The 21615-nt window shown below is 46.0% G+C and overlaps 3 protein-coding genes across 5 annotated transcripts; 1 reads left to right on the top strand and 2 right to left on the bottom strand.

Annotated features, from left to right (window-relative positions):
• Window positions 1-1382: 1382 nt before the first annotated feature.
• LOC123402572 (probable E3 ubiquitin-protein ligase RHC1A) lies at window positions 1383-3582 on the top strand. Of its 2 annotated transcripts, XR_006611305.1 has the most exons (3): window positions 1383-2639; window positions 2871-2966; window positions 3071-3582. XR_006611305.1 is itself a non-coding variant. In XM_045096495.1 (2 exons), the coding sequence occupies exons 1-2, from the start codon at window positions 1712-1714 to the stop codon at window positions 2906-2908; spliced, it is 966 nt and encodes a 321-aa protein (XP_044952430.1). In that variant the 5' UTR covers window positions 1383-1711; the 3' UTR covers window positions 2909-3582. The 2 variants fall into 2 exon arrangements, 1 of the variants encoding a protein (XP_044952430.1); XM_045096495.1 differs by having other exon boundaries at window positions 2871-3582.
• LOC123402571 (prolyl-tRNA synthetase associated domain-containing protein 1) lies at window positions 3312-7792 on the bottom strand. 2 transcript variants are annotated; one of them, XM_045096493.1, is made up of 12 exons: window positions 7681-7792; window positions 7190-7249; window positions 7044-7097; window positions 6896-6956; window positions 6735-6811; window positions 6223-6272; window positions 5766-5848; window positions 5433-5503; window positions 5213-5363; window positions 4369-4505; window positions 4195-4293; window positions 3312-3581 (listed from the first exon to the last, which is right to left on the bottom strand). In XM_045096493.1, exons 1-12 carry the CDS (start codon window positions 7717-7719, stop codon window positions 3486-3488), a joined length of 978 nt encoding a protein of 325 aa, XP_044952428.1. In that variant the 5' UTR covers window positions 7720-7792; the 3' UTR covers window positions 3312-3485. The 2 variants fall into 2 exon arrangements, with proteins under 2 accessions (XP_044952428.1, XP_044952429.1); XM_045096494.1 differs by having other exon boundaries at window positions 4369-4502.
• Window positions 7793-14837: 7045 nt separating this feature from the next.
• On the bottom strand, window positions 14838-16273 carry LOC123402854 (ethylene-responsive transcription factor ERF014-like). The gene has a single exon (XM_045096817.1). It carries the CDS (start codon window positions 16019-16021, stop codon window positions 15296-15298), a length of 726 nt encoding a protein of 241 aa, XP_044952752.1. The 5' UTR covers window positions 16022-16273; the 3' UTR covers window positions 14838-15295.
• Between the last annotated feature and the right edge of the window lie 5342 nt (window positions 16274-21615).

Below are 21615 nucleotides of genomic sequence, written 5' to 3'. Positions count from 1 at the left end.
CCACACTACCTGGATAGGGGCTTCCAATGTCTATGGTGATCCATTTTTTTCTCGTGTTCATGGGAGAGTGTCAAGCACACATATTTGTAATATGTTAACTCGCTCATCGGCCTTCGCATCCCCACATCATTGGTGATGACGATAATGACTAATTCTGGTGTCAGCGGCAAGATCGATGATGATGTCCAAGTTCATCTCTGACTGTCGGATAAAAAGATGGCGCAAATTGGTGCCAAGATGGACACAACCGTGACATGCGGTCGTGTGGTGGTGAGAGATAGAGGCGGGACGAAGGTAAGGTCGATGACGATGTGGCAGGGTTAATGGTTAAAGCCATTATGCATCAGCACAAAAATCACCCAAAGGAACCCAAAGGACTAAAAGTGGATGATTTTGATAGTCGAGTGACTAGGTTTTCCTCGAATTGATGTTAAGGGACCATTTATATACTATCAATAAAGTTGAGGGACAAAAATGTACTTTCCCCTAATATTATTGACGGGTGTATTTATCAACAGTATTGATCGGTAGATAGTAGGCTAGTACAGTTGTTACAAGTGGCCTAGTAAAGAATTGACCGAGCCATCGGACAGGAGGAAGATGCTGGTGGGTCAGTGCCACCTGGTATCCTGCGTAAGTTGTGCGTCATGTTGATGAGACTCTCTTGAGTTGCCACTGGATAGGAGGACGATGTCGATGGGTTGATGTTGGTGTCCATCGGATCCAGGTTCGATTAAAATCAACGTCAACGATGCTCTAGAGCTTGGAGGTCGACAGTGGAGTGCTGGCAGGGTTGCACATTCTCATCTGAATTTCCTTGGCGCGTGGATTAAGTCACTGGATGGGATTACTAATCCAATGGTAATGGAGTTGCTGGTGCTAATGTAGATGGATAACTTGAAGATCATGGATCTCTCGTCGCCGCGTGTCAATTCTCGTTCAATTGCCACGCCTATCATTAGGGAAATAAGGGAGATCAACTCTTCTTTTTTTTGTTATACATGCTAGCTAGATTGATGTAAGCCCTGATTTTCTTATAATCAGCATGAGGGCGGAGTGTAGCCATATGTTACCTCCGCAATAAAGCTTCCATATTCAATGCCAAAAAAAAAAAAATGGCCGAGCCGCCGAGAAATCCATGATGCCTTTTCTTTAGAAAGAGGTTTTCTTTTTTCCTTTTTGGCTTTGAGCGACCTGGTCCGGTAATTTGTGGCACTTCTCCCGCGGTGGCCCAAAGGCTAGAGCCAATTCTGGGTTTCGGCCCATCCTGGCCTGTTTCAGCAGGGCGGGCGCGAGCTCGGTGCCGGAAAGCTGGCTCTCGGCGTTTCCTTCCTTCCTTCCTTCCCCTCCTCCACGCCCAAAACCAAACCGTCCACAGTTACTTCCCGCCACCGCCACCTCTTCATCTTCCTCCTGGCCGGCAAGCAACCAGAGCTCCCCCTCCCCGAGGTTCGCACCCCGCACAAGCCACACCACCAGAGCCAAGGCAAGCCAAACCGAACTGCCGATCGCCGCAGGATCGCTTTCGTCTCCCCGCAAAGCCATCCTTTAACTCCCGCCCGCCCGTGTCACCATCTCCTCCCGCGTTGCCTTCCTTTAAAACCATGCGATCCTCCCGCTCCATGCATCCCGGCGACTTTCCTTCCCAAGACCTCGCCAGCACTCCGCCTAGCGGGACGATCAAGCCACCCCACCCACCGTGTACGCGACGATGATGCCCGTGTACGGCGGCGGCGGCGGCGTGGTGCGGCAGCGGACGTGCCGCATGTACTGGTGCTACGAGTGCGCGCGGGCGCTCCGCATAATCTCCTACCCGGCCACCGACGTCTTCTGCCCGCGCTGCTACGGCCGCTTCCTCCACGAGATCGACCCGCCACCGCGCCCGGCGCTCCCGCCGCCGGGCTTCTTCCCGCACCACTTCGCGCCGCACCCTACGCACTACCACGACGGGAACCCGCGCCGGTGGGTCGTGTACGGCGCTGGGCCCTCGGTGCCCGGCCGCGCGCTCCGCCAGCTGCCCCCGCCGGTGCGGGAGCCGACGCGGGTCCACGCGCCGGCCCCGGCGCCCCCGCCTCGCCGGCGCGTGCCCTCCCCGCCGCCGGCGCCGGTGGCCACGCCCCCGGCCATCGACCCGGGGGACTACTTCACGGGGGGCGACCTGAACCGCCTCGTGGAGGAGCTGACCCAGAACGACCGGCCGGGCCCCGCGCCGGCGCCCACGTCGGCCATCGACTCGCTCCCGACGGTGCGGATCGCCGCGCAGCACCTGTCGGACGACGGCGGCGGGTCACAGTGCCCCGTGTGCAAGGAGGAGTTTGAGCTCGGGGAGGCCGCGCGGCAGCTGCCGTGCAAGCACGTGTACCACTCCGACTGCATCGTGCCCTGGCTCCGCCTCCACAACTCGTGCCCCGTCTGCCGCTTCAAGCTGCCCGGCGGCGCCGCCCCCAGCACGCGTCGCGCCAGCGGCAGCAATGGCGGCGGCGGTGCAAGAAACAGAGACAGGGAGAGGGAGCCGGCGACGATGGTGAGGTGGGGGCCGTTGTCGTGGATGGTGCCGGCGCGCGGGACGGAGGACCCGGACGACGGGTGGGAGTACGGGCGGCGCCGGCACGGCAGGCCCGAGGATGGCGACGCCGGCGGTAATGACATGTCGGCCCTCCAGTCTTTCGTTCTCGTCGCCACTTGCGTTTTCTTCTTCTCTTTCTTTGCCTAACAAGACCCATGCTGTGATAACTGACAACTCTAATGTACTCCTAATAATCCTCAATGGAAAAACGGATAAAGAGTTTATTTGCATTTTCGATTTCCTTTTTGGACCGTAAAACAGCATGCTTGTTTTTAAGTGTTCTGCTTCTGAATTTTTCTTTCAGCTTTCTACGCGTGGTGGCGCTCCCTGTTTCTTCTCTAGCCGTTTCCAGCTGGGATGCCAGCCACTACCCCAAAGACAACCTGAACGTGTTTGCTCAGTTAAGTCATCTGAATTCTGATCGTTGCCGTGCTTGCAAAACATCAGAAAACTGCCGCACATACACGCTTACTGACTTAACATTTTAATGGCTGATAATGGCAGGTAAAGCATGACGGACCCCTGTAAATATTCCCGGAGTTCAACAGCAATGGTGGATATGTACTGGAGATGCAGGGGACACTGGAAATTAATATGGAAATGAAATAGGAGATGTAATTGTGCAAAGAACGGCCAAAATGTAATTGTGCCACTCACAATGTCAACTATACAGAGAGTTATAATTTTCATTTTTAGGTCAGTTGAGGAGATTTATCTTGCGGCTAAAACAATCAGCACAGTAATCTCGAAGCAAAACGTGAAAGCACTTGAGCAAATCCCCAAAAGCAATCACAAAGGTGATACTTTCAATGGAATCATTCAACATAATAAGTATTATATGGTATGATTTGATTTTACACCAAGGGGCATACAAAAATTGACTGAATCAACTCACTGTCTCCTATATCAAATTAACCGACTATTTCCGGGAGGGCATCCCACCTAAACCTGACTTGAGCATGGTATCGAAGCCAGCATGAAATCCTGCAGTGTATGCCATGTTTTTGAACATATTCTGCAATCAAAAACATTTGCATTAGACATCTGCCATCGCAACGTATACATTATGCACAAAATATCATCAAGACGACCTCCCCATGTTTATATGTTATACTCCCTCCGTCCGGAATTACTTGACACTCGAGCAGATGTATCTACCACTAAAATACATCTAGATACATCAGTTGAGCGACAAATAATTCTGGACGGAGGAAGTATTATATATAGGGGCAAATTAGCATTCTGGATCAGGTTAATCGAAATCTAAACTGCAATAATACAGATGAATTTTCAGACAAGCAAGGGGAGCTAGTTTTATCTTGCGACACCAAATGAATTTTCATAAATATAATTCAGACACTAGGAGGTTAATCTTCGATCAGCAGATGACTGCAAATGGTCACATGTCTCGAGGAGATATCAGGTTAATTCATCATATACCCTTTTAGCACAACTGCACAAGGACGGAGTTACCTTGGAGTGAGGCTTTCAAGCCCTTGGGATTTTTCCATCAAAGAAGCATAATGAGATGTATCCTACCAGGAGATTAAATTCTCTCTACTCCATTTTCGCTTCAAGATATTACTAAGAACTGTTAACTACTAACAAACATCAGAAGAGAAACTAACCGTTAAACTCTCCAGATCTGGAGCAGCTCGTCCTCTAAAGTCTTCCAATTTTAAAATTTTAGTAAGCTCTTCCTCTTTAATATTCAATTTCTTTGATGCCTGCAAGAGAATACTTATCAACGCAAGGGGCAGGCATCATATACGAAAGCTAACATGGTAAGGTCACTGGATTACCTCGGACAGGAACAATGGGAAGATGACGTCAAGCACATCAGTTGCAAATATCTCAACATTTGCACCATTATTAGCAGGAACTTTACTCTCTGAACTTTCTGCCTCCTTGTTCGAAACTTTGGGCTTAGCTTTCACTTCTGATGAAGAACATAACAAGTCATATTTACTGTTGAAAGTTGAAACTTGAAAAGCTCCATAAAGCTTGTAAACAGATAATGGTTGTCTAAAAGCTTTGGATAAACAATAAGCAACTAAAAATGATGTATACTCTCTGTATAATATTTAATATTCCAATCCTAAAAAATTATAATTGACGTGCTACCGTTGGTTTGTCTCTATCCTGATAAAAATGTGTGACAAAATTTCAGGTATATTAGACCAGGTGGTTTATTCACTAGCTGGTAGTCAGACAACGGTCCATGACGAACAAGGTGCTTGTTTGCTCTGATGGCAGCAACAAACATTGTCTTAGCAGCTCTCAACCCTAGTTCTACAACCGTAGCAAGTGTTTGTTCGTTCAATATTTTATGTCATGCTCTTAGGCATTGTTCAGAACTTCAGATTTCCCAACATGACTTAGGCATAGTTCAGAACTTCAGATTTCCCAGCATGACTAACTATGATACTTGTGCTACATAGTACCATTACGTTTCTCCATGTTATTTTTTAGTACATGCTACAGAAATGCTTCGGTCGCACTCATACACAACTACAGCAATCAAGGCAGGCATAGCAAGATGGCCAACAGGCCAGCTCAAATAAATTTGGATAATTCAACACCATACAACTGAAACTGCAAAAATGAGTGAGCACGACGATGAAGATGTTACGTGTCAAGACTCACCTGGTAGACATGTTTTCTCTTTGGGTGCATTGATTTTAGGAGCAGCTTTAGGCGTCGGATTCTCAACTGATTCTTCTGAGGAACTGAGTGCACCAGTAGGCACAAGATCTGCTAGATCAGGAGGATTATCTTTACCTACCACAGGTGAGGCCTGAACCAAAACAATAACGTTAGTCACTCTCAATTCTAAGAAATCAATGGCTGATGATCCAAAGATTACCTCCAAGTCTACATAAGCTGGTTGCTTCCCAATGGAGAGGAGAAACTTGTCCAGGTTGCTTGAACTGAGGGCTGGGATGAAGTAACAAGGAATTATTAGCAAGTAAATAAATCAAAGGTTTCAGTGTTAAGTGTCCCTTAATTTTTTTGCAGAGCGCATAATATTAGCCAGGTAAAGAAACATCATCTGTGCAACCGTAGCACAAGTGTGGCATCATGGGAAGGCAACAAAACAGTATGTGATTCAGTAACTATAGTATACATTTATTAAAAACAATACATGAAAGCGATGAAACATTTCAAGTGGAGGAAGTGATGGTAGTATCTGTCATACCAATAGTCACATCATTTGTCAGTGGATGGAAGTAGCAGCTCTGTTTAGACTTCAACCCTTGGTCCAGTAATAATGAGACGGCACTGCCAGAAATTGCATGAATCAGTAACAACATATTACTTGGGAACACAATAAAAATAAAGATACCTATCAAACAGTAACTGAACATGCAAAAATCAAAGCACTTTGAAATAAGCTTGCATATAGCTTTAAACATTTCAACAGGTTTCTCATATTCAAACATAACCATAGGGAATGAAGTAGAAAGGTCTGACATGCTCATGATCACATAATAGCGCGGACCATCATAGTAATGAACATTTACTGTTTAGGGAAACAGGAATTGGACAGCTCTCACCATCCCTATCAATCTGTCAAAATTATAACTTGAAAGTAGAAACAAGATTATGGCTGGCAAAGGGAGGGGGAATGGTACAGTCAAAGCAAGCCGCTGTACCTCGCAGACTCATTGAATAGCGCAAATGGAGTAACACATCCTAACGGTACCTGGACATAATCAAGGAGCAAATACCACATTAACATCACATGAGAGAAAAAAGAAAGAAAAATTTAAAGTGGAATAAATGAGCTAACCAACAATTTGGGTGCATTGTACATGCAATTATGCATTGAGCCAATTAAGTACTACTGACTAACAAATGATGTGATTTCAAGACGTCTTGCTTTCTGAACTTGACACTATTAACTGTACAAGTAATATTATTTTTGGAATTCTCATACTTGAAGAAAGTAAACTCCAATGGTAAACAACATTACGGCACAAACATTTTGTAACGATGGCGACCTAAACAATAAATTAAGTAAAATATTGTATCATCCCTTCTTGACATGTTTTTCAGTGAACCTCACAAAGTAACAGGGAACAACTTATGACACCTAAGATCTGAAATTACATCACGTAACCAAGAAGAACACTTGTGCCTAAAACAGCATCATAAAAAGGTAGACCTGAAGCACTTGACGCAAATTCTCCTCAGGAGCCATTCGCACGCCACCTTTTCCCAAACCAAGACGCTGGGACAGAACTGATCATTTTTGTGAAAACAGATAAATTGGCCTGATTCCCAAGTAAGCAGAAAATAACTGTAATCATCAGGAGATTCGCCTACTTTTCATGTCAACTTTGGTGTCAGCAAGTGCAGAAACAATGTACAGTCGGTGCTTCTTGTCCTGAAACCCACAACTCATATCAATACATGAATAAATGTCTATCGGGCTCCCTAAAATTACCCAGCAATCAGTTGCCAGCACGCATACCTTCAGAAGTAGATTCTTGGTCAAAGCGCCACCGAAATTTCCCACATGTTTGGCCTGTCATCATAACAAAAGTTCAGTTAGCAATCGCATCAATATCAACCGGAAGCCATCGTAGAACGAAGTACGAAATCCACGGGCTCACAAACCTGCTCCTCGACCGTCAACACAACCGGGTGGTCGTAGCGCTTGAAATCGATCTTAAGCTCCTGCAGAAAAAACAAGACACCAAGCTTAGCCCCAGGCCCTAGCTTCGTTGTAAGCTTTGTACACTGCTACTGTAGAAGCCAAGCGTTATATGTTTGCAGAAACCCTGGGACGCAGCGTATCATCGTGGTCATGCGATACAGATAAGTCAATTCCGCGCTTGTGTGGATCTGAAAGACTAAAACCCTAACTAACCCCTTCGCTGACACCGCAAAACCAAATCCAGCAATCAACGACGCCTTCTCGCGCCACGATTTGTGACCCAGCTAAGCTTCCGCACTAAATCTATCTGTACGGCAGCAACTCGTCGGCGCTACAGCCAGGGGGGGCACCGGCGGGGGGACGAGGCCCAATCCAGCCGATCTCCGCGACCGGGAGGCACCGACGCAGGGGAGAGGCGGCCGGGGAAGGCAGGGGGCGAGAGAGTACGGACCTCAAGGCGCGCGAGGAGCTCGTCCTTGGTGCGACCCATGGCTGGCGACGGCGGCGGCGGCGGCGAGGCGAGCAGGGAAAGCCGGAGAGCTGGGAGCGTGTCGGGTGCGGATGCGGATGCGCGGCTGCTAGGGGCGACGCGGATCGGGTGCGGGCAGCGCATATACTACGGGTCGGGACCCGAACCGCAGCCCATACACCTTTTTCGAAAATGTATTGTCTCATTTTTTTTTACTGCTTGCTGTCCTCGTCGACTGTGATGGATGCTCCGATTAATAATTAATAATCTCGTGTGATAACCAGCTGTTTTACATGACAGCGAGTGTGATGGAAGCTCCGTTCTGTTGCCTTTGACTGGGAACCCTGCTCGACAGTGACCGCAGCATCGATCTCAGCTCGAACCAGGTCCGGGATCGCATGGATTCAGTTAACAGTTCAACTCTCGCGGGAATCAGGGGAATTACCCCGTAGATTAGGTTTTCACGGCATTTAAAAATCAAGACAAGTGTAACGCTCTATCAGTGTTAGCAAATACTCACGGCAACTCCAACGCGCCCAGCACAAACGGATGCAGAACATCCGTGTTCGTTTTTTAACGCGGGTTGCGTCCAACGCGACCAACGATCCATTTTTAAAGCCAAAATTTATAAAAACATTAATTAAACATTTAAGCCAGTTTGAAAGGCCGTTGATAGTCTATATTAATTTAAGACATAATAAAATTAATAAACTAAAAACGAGGAGGCGTGTTGTCCTAAGCGTCCTCCTCTTCGTCGTCGTCGTCGTCGGGACCGTTGAAGTCGACGAGCGTCAGCGCCGGGCCAGCCCAAGGGAACGTCGTCTCCCAGATGGCGGCGGCGTCGTCCGCCGCTGGTTGCACCAGCGCTTGTTCGGCAGCACGTCACTCTTTGTCCTCAGCTTCACCTCCCGCTCCATGAGCTCAATCTGTCGGGCCTCTGCGTCCTCCTCCGACACCCGCCCTTTCCGTCAGTGCTCCAGGTAGACCGCCTCGTGCTCCGGCATCACACCCAACTAGATGGGTGACACGCTAACCCACTCGCGCAGCACCCCATCCGAGGCGTACATCTTCGGCCTGAGGCGGGGGACGACTGGGCCAGCGGCGGCATGACTGCGTTGCCGGCAATGGAAAGCGTAATGACCTCCGCCAGCTGCTTTTCGTAGGCCTCCTCCTCCTCCTCCTTCACGCGCGCATCCTCCTCGCTCGCATGCAGGACGACCACCCGTCACGTTCTGGTACGCCGCTTCCGCCTCTTGGTCTTCTTTGCGTACGACAAGGGGCGGCGGTGGTCCAGCCACCACGTCACGGACGCCACGCGCGACGCTGCTCCTCGTGCTCCCACGTGAACCAGGCATACCAGTCAGGGGAGTCCACAACATAGACGGATATGCACCGCTGCTCCCGTCGACGCCTCACCTCCTCCGCATGCGCTTGCGCCGATCGCAGCACCGCTGGCACTGGGATCCTCTCTAGATCCAAGTGTCAGTCGTGCGGCAACGTGATATCGGGGTAGGGGAGAGGGACGCGGTGCTCCCAGTTCCACCTCGTCTGGTGCACTCGCACGCTGACCCGCTGGTGAGGTGTACGGGAAGACGCTCGCGTGCGGAGAGGGACTGCGGGGGACTTGCCTTTGTCTTTCATGGAGAAGAACCCCATGATGGTGGTGGCTAGGGTTTGCCGACGGCGGAGGAGCAGGGGTGGATAGATGGGGACAGGGGAGACTTCTCGAAGAGGATACCCCCCCCCCCCCATGTGCTTGACGTCCTTGGATCGCTCACACGTGAGCCTATGATGGGCAGTCGTCGTCAATAAAGACGATGACGTCTTTGACCAGGCGTCACATGTGGACGAGCACGGATATGAGAAGGTACGTCGACGCATTTCAGACGCAATTTTGGCCCAAAAACGGGTTCGCGCGGACGCGTTTTGGGTTTGGGTTGACTCGTTGGGCCTTCACTTTTATCTGTGCCGACCCAAACGAACGCCGGCGAATGTTTTTGATCGCTCTGTTGGAGTTGCTCTCACTTTGTTAGGGTTTACCAGTCCCTTCATATTTTGGCTACAAATTTAACTAATAAAAATATACTAGGTCATATGCCAAAAATGGTATTATGTAAAACACTTTTGAAATATAAATCTAACCATGTAATTATATTATGGCATACTCATACGGGAGTACGAGTTATATTTTACTAGTCAAGTCTATGATAAAACTTTGACCCAAAAAAACAAAGGGCTCTAATTAACTCATATGGGATAGTACTTGGTAACAGAATAATGCATTTCATGAGGCATCAATACATCGCCATCCCATGAATTTTGTGTGGATTGTATCACATGATACTACACCACAAATGCACTAAAATGGCAACGCTCGTTGATAGAAATAAAAATGACAGTGCTCTAGACATAAGCGTAGGAAAGTATACATCATGTTCCATTCCTTGCACACATAGGAAGCAGCTTAATTTCACAAAATAACATGCATGGCATACGTTTGAAACTGAAAAGACCGGAAAAAAAAAAAGTTGATTCCAGTTATCTTTGTGTCGATCAAAATTTGAGATCCAATTGAAGAGCCCTTCCTTCGAGTTTCATGCTAGGAGATCTGAAATGCTCACACAGAGGCAAAATGCAATCTCTTTTATCTGGTTGGTGATTCACGAGCGCATCCTCGCGTCTTAGCAGTTAAAGGGAACTCATGAATCTCTGTGCGCCCTATGTGCCTAAAAGCTCTATATGGCCATACATTTGTTCATCCATTGCCCTTTTTCACTACTTTGGCGGATAATAGCTTCATAAAAAGATGAATTTAGGGTATCTACAATGGGACTCCTTATATGTTAGAATTAATGGACTTGGCCCATCTACAAAATTCTAAAATCTCAAATGAGTCCTTGAGTAAAATGGCAAATGATGATGTGGTGGTGCTAAAGTTTAGTCCCATACCGCTAATTGAGGAAGAATTGGGCCTTTTTATATAATGAGTTCTCCCCACAACTTTAAATGTGTGTTGAGAAAAGAAAGCAGAATACGTGTATGTGCGACATGCAAGTGAATGGTCCGTCGAATTCCGGTATGTTGCCTTACGGGGCTATGGCTTCCTTTTGTGGCTTTATTTTTATGTCTTGGCACACAAGCTAAGTATTTCTTGTCTGGTAAGTATATGACTTATAAACCAAGCCGCTTTGAGATCATGATCGCGACACGGTACCGACTTTGGTCCTCTTATATATACTGTTTACCGTGGTCGATCAAAGACACACCGAAACCACCTAGAGTTTTGCCTCATCTCACAACCTGCGCCGTCGTTGTATTCTACGTCATCTCGAACGCCGACGTGCATCGGTGTGTGAGAGAGCAGTTCTCCGGAACCGTTCGTCTTTGCGATCCTGCACCGGGAGAGGACGAATTAGGTTTTTGGGAAACGCTTTGCGCGACTGCTCAAATTCGTCACCACGGGTCGTCTACCATCCAAGTCGGGCGATGTTACTCATCGTCGTCTTCATCGTCATAAAAAAAAGATCGTCGCCAACATCATCATCAACACACGTCGTTCCTTCTGCAACTAACGAACATTACGTTACTCGTAATCTGTTAATGCTCCTCGTTGTAGTCGCTACTTTCGTGCGCGGTGATGATTTGCATGTTTAGTTGCTCTTCTAGATTGCTAGAGTATTGCATGCTATCATCTATTCTAGTCACGAATTATTTATTGGAATTAATCGTGAACTTGCCTAATCTTCCAACAATCCAAAAACCTAATTGTAGGCAATTTTTCAAGTTAACTATGGCTGGATTTGCTAATGCACCGAGGCCGGATAAGTCTGCCGGTGTGCACTTCAAGAGGTGGGATATGAGTTCCACGCTCTGGCTTACCGCTCTGAAAGTTTTCCATGTTAGTGCTCGCATGCCAGAGTGAGCTTCTGATGAAGATCAAAGAAAGTTCCAGCAAGCCAACACTATGTTTATGGGATGCGTTTTGAGTGTTTTTGCTGACCGTCTGTGCGATATGTAAATGCATATACAAGATAGAAAGACGTTATGGGATGCACTGAAAGCTAAATTCAATGCGACGGATGCAGGCAACGAACTGTACATCATGGAGAATTCTCACGACTACTCTGGTTGAACATACTCATGAGATACAGTCTATTGTGAAGGAACTCGAACTCCTTAAGTGTGATCTACCAGATAAATTTGTGGCTGGGTGCATGATTGTAAAGTTGCATCCTTGTGGCTACTCTGAAACATAAGAGACAGGAGATATCAGTTGAAAATCTAATTGCATCTCTTGATGTTGAAGAGAAAGCTCAGGCTAAAGACACTACTAAGAAAGGAGGTGAGGTTCAGCCTACCGCCAACATGGTACAAAGGTACCAACAGAATAAGAACAAAGGAAAGAACAAGTCTGTTTCAACAAACCTATAAAGACTACTACCTTCAAGAAGAAGAAGTTCAACAAGGCCGAGGTAGAGTGTTATGCTTGTGGGAAGCTCATACACTTTCCCAAGGAATGCCCAGAACATGCACACCGCAAAGGGAAAACGAGCTTCAAGGCTGTCAACATGGTGACAAGTAGCAATACTGATGGGTATGGTAATTTACCTATTGTGCTTTCAGTATTTCAATCATCTTCATGGTGGATTCATTCAGGTGCTAACATTCATGTGTGTGCTGATGTCTCTTTGTTTACTTCTTATCAGGTCGCAAGAGATTCTTCCATCCTAATGGGGAATAGGTCGCATGCTTCTGTTCGTGGCATTGGCACGGTGGATCTGAAGTTTACTTCGGGAAAGATCGTGCAACCAAGGAACATGCAACATGTCCCTAATATGAATAAGAATCTAGTTAACGACTCCCTTCTATGTCGATATGGGTTTAAGGTAGTTTTAGAGTCAAATAAAGTAATCGTGTCGAGATTTGGACAAAGTATAGGCAAAGGCTATGACTGCGAAGGCTTGTTCGTTTTCCCCTTTCAGATTTTTGCAATAAGTCGGTAAACCAAATTTGTGCTAGTATTAATGATGATACAAGTGTTTGACATTCTCGTTTATGTCATATTAATTTTGGTTAAATGTCTCGGCAATCCAGTATGAGTTTAATTCCTAACTTCACGGTTGCCAAAGGTTCTAAGTTCCATAGTTGTGTGTAATCGAAGCAACCTCGAAAGCCTCACATAGCTGTCGAGGAGAGAAATTTGGCACCTCTAGAACTCATACATTCTGATCTATGTGAGATGAATGGTGTGTTGACAAAAGATGGAAAGAGATATTTCATGACATTAATTGATGATGTGACTAGATTTTGCTATGTTTATTTGTTGCAAACTAAAGATGAAGCTCTAGATTACTTTAAGATCTATAAAGCTGAAGTCGAAAATCAACTAGAGAGAAAGATCAAGCGTCTTTGGTCGGACCGTGGTGGAGAGTATTTTCTCAAAGTATTTGATGAATTTTGTGAGGAACATGGTATCATTCATGAGAGGACGCCTCCCTATTCGCTCCAATCAAACGGGGTTAGCGAGAGGAAAAACTTTGAAATCTCAAATGAGCTCATGAGTAAAATGACAAGTGGTGGTGTAGTGGTACTAAAGTTTAGTCACATACCGCTAGTTGAGGAAGAGTTGGACCTCTTTATATAGTGAGTTCTCCTCACCACTCTAAGTGTGTGTTGAGAAGAGAAAGGAAAAGACCACACACGCGCTCGCTCGCCTCGCCTGGACGGGCGGCGCTTACGTGCGAGATGCGCGTGAATGGTTCCTTGTCTTGCGGGGGCACGACTTCCTTTTGTCGTTTTATTTTTATGTTGGCAGACAGGTTAAGTATTTCTTGTTCAGTAAGTATATGACTTAGAAACCAAGTTGGTTTGAGATCGTTATCGCGACACAATAACGGCTTTGGTCCTCCTATATATACTGCTTACCGTGGTCGGCCAAAGACACACCGAAAACACCTAGGGTTTTGGCTCATCTCACAACTTGCGCCGCCATCGTAGTCTACCTCATCTCGAACACCGACGTGCACCGACATGCGAGAGAGCAGGTCTCCGGAACCATTCGTCTTTGCGATCCTGCACCAGGAGAGGACGAATTAGGTTTTTAGGAAGTGTTTTGCGTGACTGCTCAAATTCGTCACCACAGGTCGTCTACCGTCCAAGTCGTGCGATGCTACTCATCGTCGTCTTCATCGCCATCAACAAAAGATCATCACCAACATCATCATCAATACAGTCGTTCCTGCTGCAACTAACGAACAATACGTTACTCGTAATCTATTAATGCTCCTCGTTGTAGTCGCTACTTCGTGCGCGGTGATGATCTGCATGTTCGGTTGCTTTTCTAGATTGCTAGAGTATTGCATGCTATCATTTGTTCTACTTCCGAATTATTTATTGAAATTAATCATGAACTTTCTTAATCTTCCAACATCATATTGACCAAGCGGACGCAGGGATCACTAACCGAACAATAGATAGAAGGAAAAAAATGAACTCAATCGGACCCCTCCCTCCTTAAATGTCCGGGTTGTCTCGCATCCCTCATATTGCCGTCATATATGGGATGAGTATGAGGAGCGTCCAAACGTGTCCGGTCAGTGGTCCTGCATCCGTCATATTGGATTTGATCCATATTTTCTCTTTGTTTATTCTTTTTGTCTTCCTTACATTTTATCTCCACCAATCACATTCATGTGACCGAATATATAGGGGGGGGGGATGAGAGACATGGTTGTGAAAGTAAAAAAAAAATGAAAGGTGACCGTGCATCCGTGGACATTTGATGGATGGATTTGCCGGTTACGACTGTACGTGCTGGCCACCGTTTTCATAAAAGTTTGTCGACAAACACCGATTTTCAGTAAGGCTGGCCATAATGGGGGTATCATAGCTAGTAACATAGTCTTGAGACTAGCAAACATGATGATGTGGCAAGTAATTAAAGAAGAAAGAGAGAGTTATAGTAACATAGGTAGATACCGTATCATGTTAAATGCTATGCTAATATGTGTCATGCATGTCAATAAATGAGAACATATATGATACTAGTTTATGATACTACGCACTATGAAGGTAGTATCATACAACAATAACATATGCATGATACTACTATATGTTACTCCCCAAGCAGCCTAATCACATTGCCAAAAGCACTAACTAAAAATGAATTGAAGAGGCAGTTCATCATCATAACCCATTGCTTGCACACTTGCACAAACAGCTTTTACACATAGTACACATGTAACTAATTGAGGGGAGTTGGCTCCATGGAAGCTGCCTTAAAACATGTAGCTGCATCAGAGCTCCCCCACAAACGCATAATGGGTCTAGTACGGATACGTACGACTAGTACGTCAGTGGTACTATTAGTATATTTAGCCACGGCCGGAATATCAATGAAATAATAATTAATCATCATTTTCCGCAAGACCATGAAATAAGAATTGATCATGGCTTGCGATTATTTTTACCGTGACCAATTCTTGGTCACTCGTAGTGGTAGTTGGGTAATTAATCTGTCAGTGTTGATGGAATTGCTTAGCGGCGATTTGACCGGTCGAAGCTTGTCCTCCATGGCCGTCGTCGGGGCTGGCATTTATCAGTTGTAGGAGGAGAAGCTCCAGAGGCTGATCTCGGCTTCCTCCTCCCACTCGACGGGCGCCGGCGCGAAGAAGGTGCTGCAGGGGTCCATCATCATGGAGTAGTCCATGCACTTGGGCGACTGGAAGAAGGCGTCGATGTCCGCCAGCGCGTCGTAGTCCACGCCGTCGTCGCCGCGCGCCATGGCCTCGTCGTCGTCGTCGGCGGCGGCGTTGCCGTGGCGGGCCGACTGGTCGTCCTCCGGGGAGCCGAAGGAGGACGCGTTGTCGCCGTAGCCGCACGGCGGGGCGGCGCCGGGGCCGGGCCAGGCTGCGGGGGAGCTGGGCACGGCGTGAGGCTGCAGGGGGCTGCTGCCGGCTGCTGCTGCTGCGGCGGCGGCGACGCGCTGGATGGACTTGGGCGACATGGCGGCGGCGGGGACGTGGAAGGGGAGGTGGACGGGGAAGTTGAGGTCGGCGGCGGAGCCCCGGAGGCAGAGCAGCGCGGCGTCGTAGGCGCGCGCGGCGGCCTCGGCGGTGGAGTAGGAGCCGAGCCATATGCGCGTCTTCTGGTTGGGCGCCCGGATCTCCGACACCCACGACCCCCAGCTCCGCATCCGCACGCCCTTGTACTGCTGCTGCCTCCCCCCGCCGCCGCCGCCCTGCCTCGCCGCCGCCGCATTGCCGCCGTCGCCACCGAGCGCCACCTGCTGCTGCTGCTGCTGCTGCTGCGCGCTCTTCACCATTTCCCGGCCGATCACGCTCGCCGACGATGCTCCTCGGCTCCTCGCCGTGATACGGGCTTGACTATTCTGATGATGCGCGAGCGATGCTGAACTCCGAGAGTGTGCGAAGACCAACCAGTGCGGGTTGAAGTGGTAGCGGGGGGTGGTTGGGTGTGTGTGGCTGGTGCAGGCAGAGTGATGCGTCCCATGGCTTATTTATAGGAACCACGAGCATCAAAGCGTGCATTTTTTTTTATAAACTCGGCCATTTCTGCTTTCCTTTGTCTCACCTGAAATTGGTTCTGTGTCCTAGTCTCTAGTAGTATAACCATTTCGCTCACATCTCGCTGATACTTTCTAGTATCTAGATACATTCATTTTTAAATGAACATAAGACAAAATTTTTAAGACGGAGAGAGTATAACCTTATTGGTACCTTATTTATTTATTTATTTTGCCACCCCGGTGCCGTACCGCTGCATCTGCGATAATGCAGAGGAAACACTAAGGGAAATAACCTAACTGAAAGTAATGAAAAGATCTCCAAATTCGATCATACTCCCTTCGTTTCTATATATAAGATCTTTTTAAAAATTATAATAGACACTGCATAAAAAGCAAAATTAATGAATTTATGCTTTAAAATATAACGATATACATTCGTACGTAGTTTATATTAAAATTTCTAAAAAACTTATATTTTAAAAACAAAGAAAGTATATAGTACGTACGCAGCATGTCAGCGCCTCGGCAGCAACACGTTTTATGCTTAAAGTTTACTCAAAACTAAGCAAGGATGAGTTAGCCGCATGCATGCATGCTTCGCTCATTATGATTGGTCTAAGTGCTGGCGTGCATGCCGTGGCTTATCTTGTTTGGTGAGCGCTGGGCATAAACCATCGATCGTTCCGACATGTACACCTATACAGAAGTCAGAAGCGAGGAATCTAGAAACACCATTTTGAAGGTTTATCGCCTTAGCACTCTAAACTACTAGCTGGCTGGCCTGTGCAAATCCGCTGCTAGGCTTGCTATATATATGCAATATGTAATCATGGTTGTTATGTTTCGTATTGTTTTCTGTGTTGGATTTTGGCGTTAAAAAGTACTCCCCCCGTTTTTAAATATAACTTTTTAGAGTTCCACTAGGGAACTACATACGGATGTATATAGACATACATTAAAGTTTAGATTCACTTATTTTGCTACGTATGTAGTCCCCTAGTAGAATCTCTAAAAAGACTTATATTTAGGAACGGAGGGAGTAGCAAGTGTCACACACAACATAATAGCTACTTCCTCTATTCCAAAATATTTGAAGCTCTAGATTGTCTTGATTCAAACATCTTTAAGTTTGAACAAGTCCGCAAAAAAATACATCGACATCTGCAACATCCAATTTGTTTTATTATATTCATCATAAAATACATATTTATAATATATATACTCCCTCCGTCTCAAAATAAGTGTCTTAAGCTTAGTATAACTTTATACTAGAGCTGGTATAAAGTCGAGACACTTATTTTAAGACGGATGGAGTATATAGTTGATGTTATGGATGTAGACTTTTTTACAGGTTTAGTCAGACTTCAAGATATTTAACTTCAAGATGTTATGGAATTTTTGGAGCGGAGGGAATAGTTAACCAAATGAAAAAAAGGATCGCAAGATCACAAATAAACAAAATCAAATCTTGTAAGTTGTAACTCTCAACCACTTTCCAACCTAGTTTTATGATACGCTTTTCTTCTTCCACATGGGCATCAATGACACCAGAAAATGGAGAAAAGGGGCTACCAATCCAAGAACTAGGGGTGGACACTAGAGACCACTAGAGTGGAGTTGCTTCCTTGATTACTTCTCCGGGGGTATGTGCTAGAGGCCTAGAGCAAGACCAAAGAGAGAAGGAAGAAATCAGATATGTAAGCTTGACTAGGAGTAGCTCCAACTCAAGTGATGGTTGAAAGGACATATTGCTTCCAAGGAGTTTTTGGTGTTGATGGCATTATGCTTAGAAGACTATCCATGTTTCTAGTGCTTACAATGTATATGTACATTCGGATTAAACAAAAAAAAATGATAACTGAAGACGACACATTGATTTTCTACCCGTGATTTCTTGTTTTCGAGTCATAGGTATGTCATACTATAAAGATGGGGTATGTCATGAAAAATTTGTGGGAATCAACATACAAACACATAGCGAAAGACACCTACAACCCAAAGAGATAGGACCCCAAAACGTGCCTAGCTCAACTCACTTTGGAGCCTGGAGTTGGCCCAAAGCGTCCCAACCAGGTTAGTGTGGTAGTAAGAAAAACTCAGATGACACTTAGAGTTGGCTAGACCCCGCGGGGACTGGAGCCTTTGAAATGATTTTGGCGTCCTCTCTACGATGTAAGAGAGGTTCTCATCTCGCCCTGGCGACACAAAAAGGCACCTAAATCCTCTGGGTACTGCTTGCTCGAATCACACAAGGTAGCAAATTTGTTGTGCCATCAAGTGCAAGAGCTTGCAGCTCTCGGTGAGAACCAAAATATTAATCAATGAAATAAAATATTTTCAAGCCCAATGCTCATCCCTCCTTACAATTAGCAACCTCCTTGTGTCCCCAGCAATTCTAATGAAGTTGTCGATCTCACTAGCTTTGGTGGTACAACAACTTATGACCATGGCGTATGTTTGGAGTTGTTTTTTATTCTTAGAATAATTAATTGCAGAAACACTGCATGTAAAAGTAAAGTGGTGGATGTTCTTATGTGAAACGTTAGACCGGGGGTTTGTAAGTTCATTAGTAGCATTCCTCCAATAAGCAACAACGTAAAAATATCATCATAAGCATGCAAAATAAATTGTCAAGACAATATGGCAAATTATTGCTTATTCTTTTCCGGCGGTATTCTGGGATGAAGTGGCCCGGACCGACCTTACACGTACGCTTACGTGAGACTGGTTCCACCGACAGACATGCACACCGTGCATAAAGGTGGCTAGCGGGTGTCTGTCTCTCCCACTCTAGTCGGATTGGATTTGATAAAAATGGTCCTTATAAAGGGTAAATAGCTTTGACAGATCATCGTTGTGGCTGTCACGTAGGTAAGAAGGCGTTCTTGCTAGAAACCCAAATCAGCCACGTAAAACTTGCAACAAGAATTAGAGGACGTCTAACTTATTTTTGCAGGGTTTGACATGTGATGTGATATGGCCAAAGTTGTGATGTTGCATGTGTGATGTATGAGATGATCATGTTATTATAATAGGATTCACGACTTGCATGTCGATGAGTATGACAACCGGCAGGAGCCATAGGAGTTGTCTTAATTTATTGTATGAGATGCAACGTCATGTGTTTACTACTTTTACTTCATTGCTAACGGTTAGCTATAGTAGTAGTGATAGTAGTACTTGGCGTGACGACTTCACGGATACACGATGATGGAGATCATGGTGTCACGCCGGTGACAATGATGATCATGCGATGCCTGAAGATGGAGATCGAAAGAGCAAAGATGATAATGGCCATATCATGTCACTATATGATTGCATGTGATGTTTATCATGTTTTTCATCTTATTGCTTAGAACGACGGTAGCATAATAAGATGATCCCTCTTAAAATTTTGAGAATGTAGTCCTCTAAGTGTGCACCGTTGCGAAGGACCATTGTCTCGAAGCACCACGTGATGATCGGGTGTGATAGATTCTAACGTTCGCATACAACGGGTGTAAGCCAGATTTACACACGCGAAACACTTAGGTTGACTCGACGAGCTTAGCATGTACAGACATGACCTCGAATACAAGAGACCGAAAGGTCGAACATGAGTCATATGGTTGAATACGATCAGCATGAAGTTGCTCACCATGACGACTAGTCCGTCTCACGTGATGATCGGACACGGGTTAGTCAACATGGATCATGTATCACTTAGATGACTAGAGGGATGTCGATTTAAGTGGGAGTTCATACTTAATTTGATTAAATGAACTTAATTGTCATGAACTTAGTCTAAAAGTTGTCTTTATAAATATTGTAGATGGCCAACGTATACCTCAATTTCAACGCATTCCTAGAGGAAAACAAGCTAAAAGATGATGGTAGAAACTATGCGGACTGGGTTCGCAACTTGAAGCTCATCCTTGCAACAGCTAAAAAGGCTTACGTCCTTGATGCACCGCTAGGTGACCCTCCTACTCCCGTAGCAGCCCAGGACATTCTGAACGTCTGGCAAACGCGGAGTGATGACTACTCTCTGGTTAGGTGTGTCATGTTATACAGTTTGGAAACGGGGCTCCAAAGGCGTTTTGAGCAACACGGTGCATATGAGATGTTCCAAGAGCTGAAAGTAGTTTTTCAAGCTCATGCCCGTGTCGAGAGATATGAAGTCTCCGACAAGTTCTTTAGTTGTAAGATGGAGGAGAACAGTTCTGTCAGTGAGCACATACTCAAAATGTCTGGGTTACACGGTCGTCTGACTTCACTTGGAGTCGAACTTCTAGATGATGCTATAATTGACAGAATCCTCCAGTCTTTCCCACCAAGCTACAAAGGTTTTGTGCTGAACTACAACATGCAAGGGATGGAGAAGACCATTCCCGAGTTGTACTCCATGCTCAAGTCTGCAGAAGTAGAAATCAAGAAAGAGCATCAAGTGTTGATGGTCAACAAGACCACCAGTTTCAAGAAGGCAAGGGTAAGAAGAACTTCAATAAAGACGGCAAAGCCGTTGCCGCGCCCGGTAAGCCAGATGCCGGGAAGAAGAAAAAGAATGGACCCAAGCCTGAGACTGAGTGCTTCTATTGCAAGGGAAAAGGTCACTGGAAGCGGAACTACCCCAAGTACTTAGCGGACAAGAAGGCCGGCAACGTTAAAGGTATATATGATATACATGTTATTGATGTGTACCTTACCAGCGCTCATAGTAGCTCCTGAGTATTTGATACCGGTGTTGTTGCTCACATTTGCAACTCAAAGCAGGAACTGCGGAATAAGCGGAGACTGGCCAAGGACGAGGCGATGATGCGCGTCGGGAATGGCTCCAAGGTCGATGTGATCGTCGTCGGCACGCTACCTCTACATCTACCGTCGGGATTAGTTTTAAACCTTAATAATTGTTATTTAGTACCAGCTTTGAGCATGAATATTGTATCAGGGTCTTGCTTAATGCGAGACGGCTACTCATTTAAGTCAGAGAATAATGGTTGTTATATTTATATGAGTGATATATTTTATGGTCATGCTCCGCTGGTGAATGGTTTATTCTTGATGAATCTCGATCGTGATGTTACACATATTCATAGTGTTAGTACCAAAAGATGTAAAGTTGATAATGATAGTCCCACATACTTGTGGCACTTCCGCCTTGGTCATATCGGTGTTAAGCGCATGAAGAAGCTCGATACTGATGGACTATTAGAGTCTCTTGACTTTGAATCATTTGACACATGCGAACCGTGCCTCATGGGCAAGATGACTAAGACTCCATTCTCAGGAATAATTTAGAGAGCGAACGACTTATTGGAAATAATACATACTGATGTGTGTGGTCCAATGAACGTTGAAGCTCGTGGTGGCTACCGTTATGTTCTCACTCTCACCGATGATTTCAGTAGGTA

Source organism: Hordeum vulgare, chromosome 6H (genome assembly GCF_904849725.1).
Source record: "Hordeum vulgare subsp. vulgare chromosome 6H, MorexV3_pseudomolecules_assembly, whole genome shotgun sequence".
NCBI lineage: Eukaryota > Viridiplantae > Streptophyta > Magnoliopsida > Poales > Poaceae > Hordeum > Hordeum vulgare.
This window is presented reverse-complemented; position numbering and strand designations above follow the sequence as displayed.

Excerpts from the sequence above, each read along its gene's own strand:
- LOC123402572 (XM_045096495.1), top strand. The coding sequence starts at position 1,712 with ATGATGCCCGTGTACGGCGGCGGCGGCGGCGTGGTGCGGCAGCGGACG. Across the intron at positions 2,640-2,870 it reads CGAGGATGGCGACGCCGGCG|CTTTCTACGCGTGGTGGCGC; the intron begins GTAATGACATGT and ends TTTTTCTTTCAG.
- LOC123402571 (XM_045096493.1), bottom strand. The coding sequence starts at position 7,719 with ATGGGTCGCACCAAGGACGAGCTCCTCGCGCGCCTTGAG. Across the intron at positions 7,250-7,680 it reads AGCTCCTCGCGCGCCTTGAG|GAGCTTAAGATCGATTTCAA; the intron begins GTCCGTACTCTC and ends TTTTTTCTGCAG. Across the intron at positions 5,364-5,432 it reads CAGCTTATGTAGACTTGGAG|GCCTCACCTGTGGTAGGTAA; the intron begins GTAATCTTTGGA and ends GTTTTGGTTCAG.
- LOC123402854 (XM_045096817.1), bottom strand. The coding sequence starts at position 16,021 with ATGGTGAAGAGCGCGCAGCAGCAGCAGCAGCAGCAGCAGGTGGCGCTC.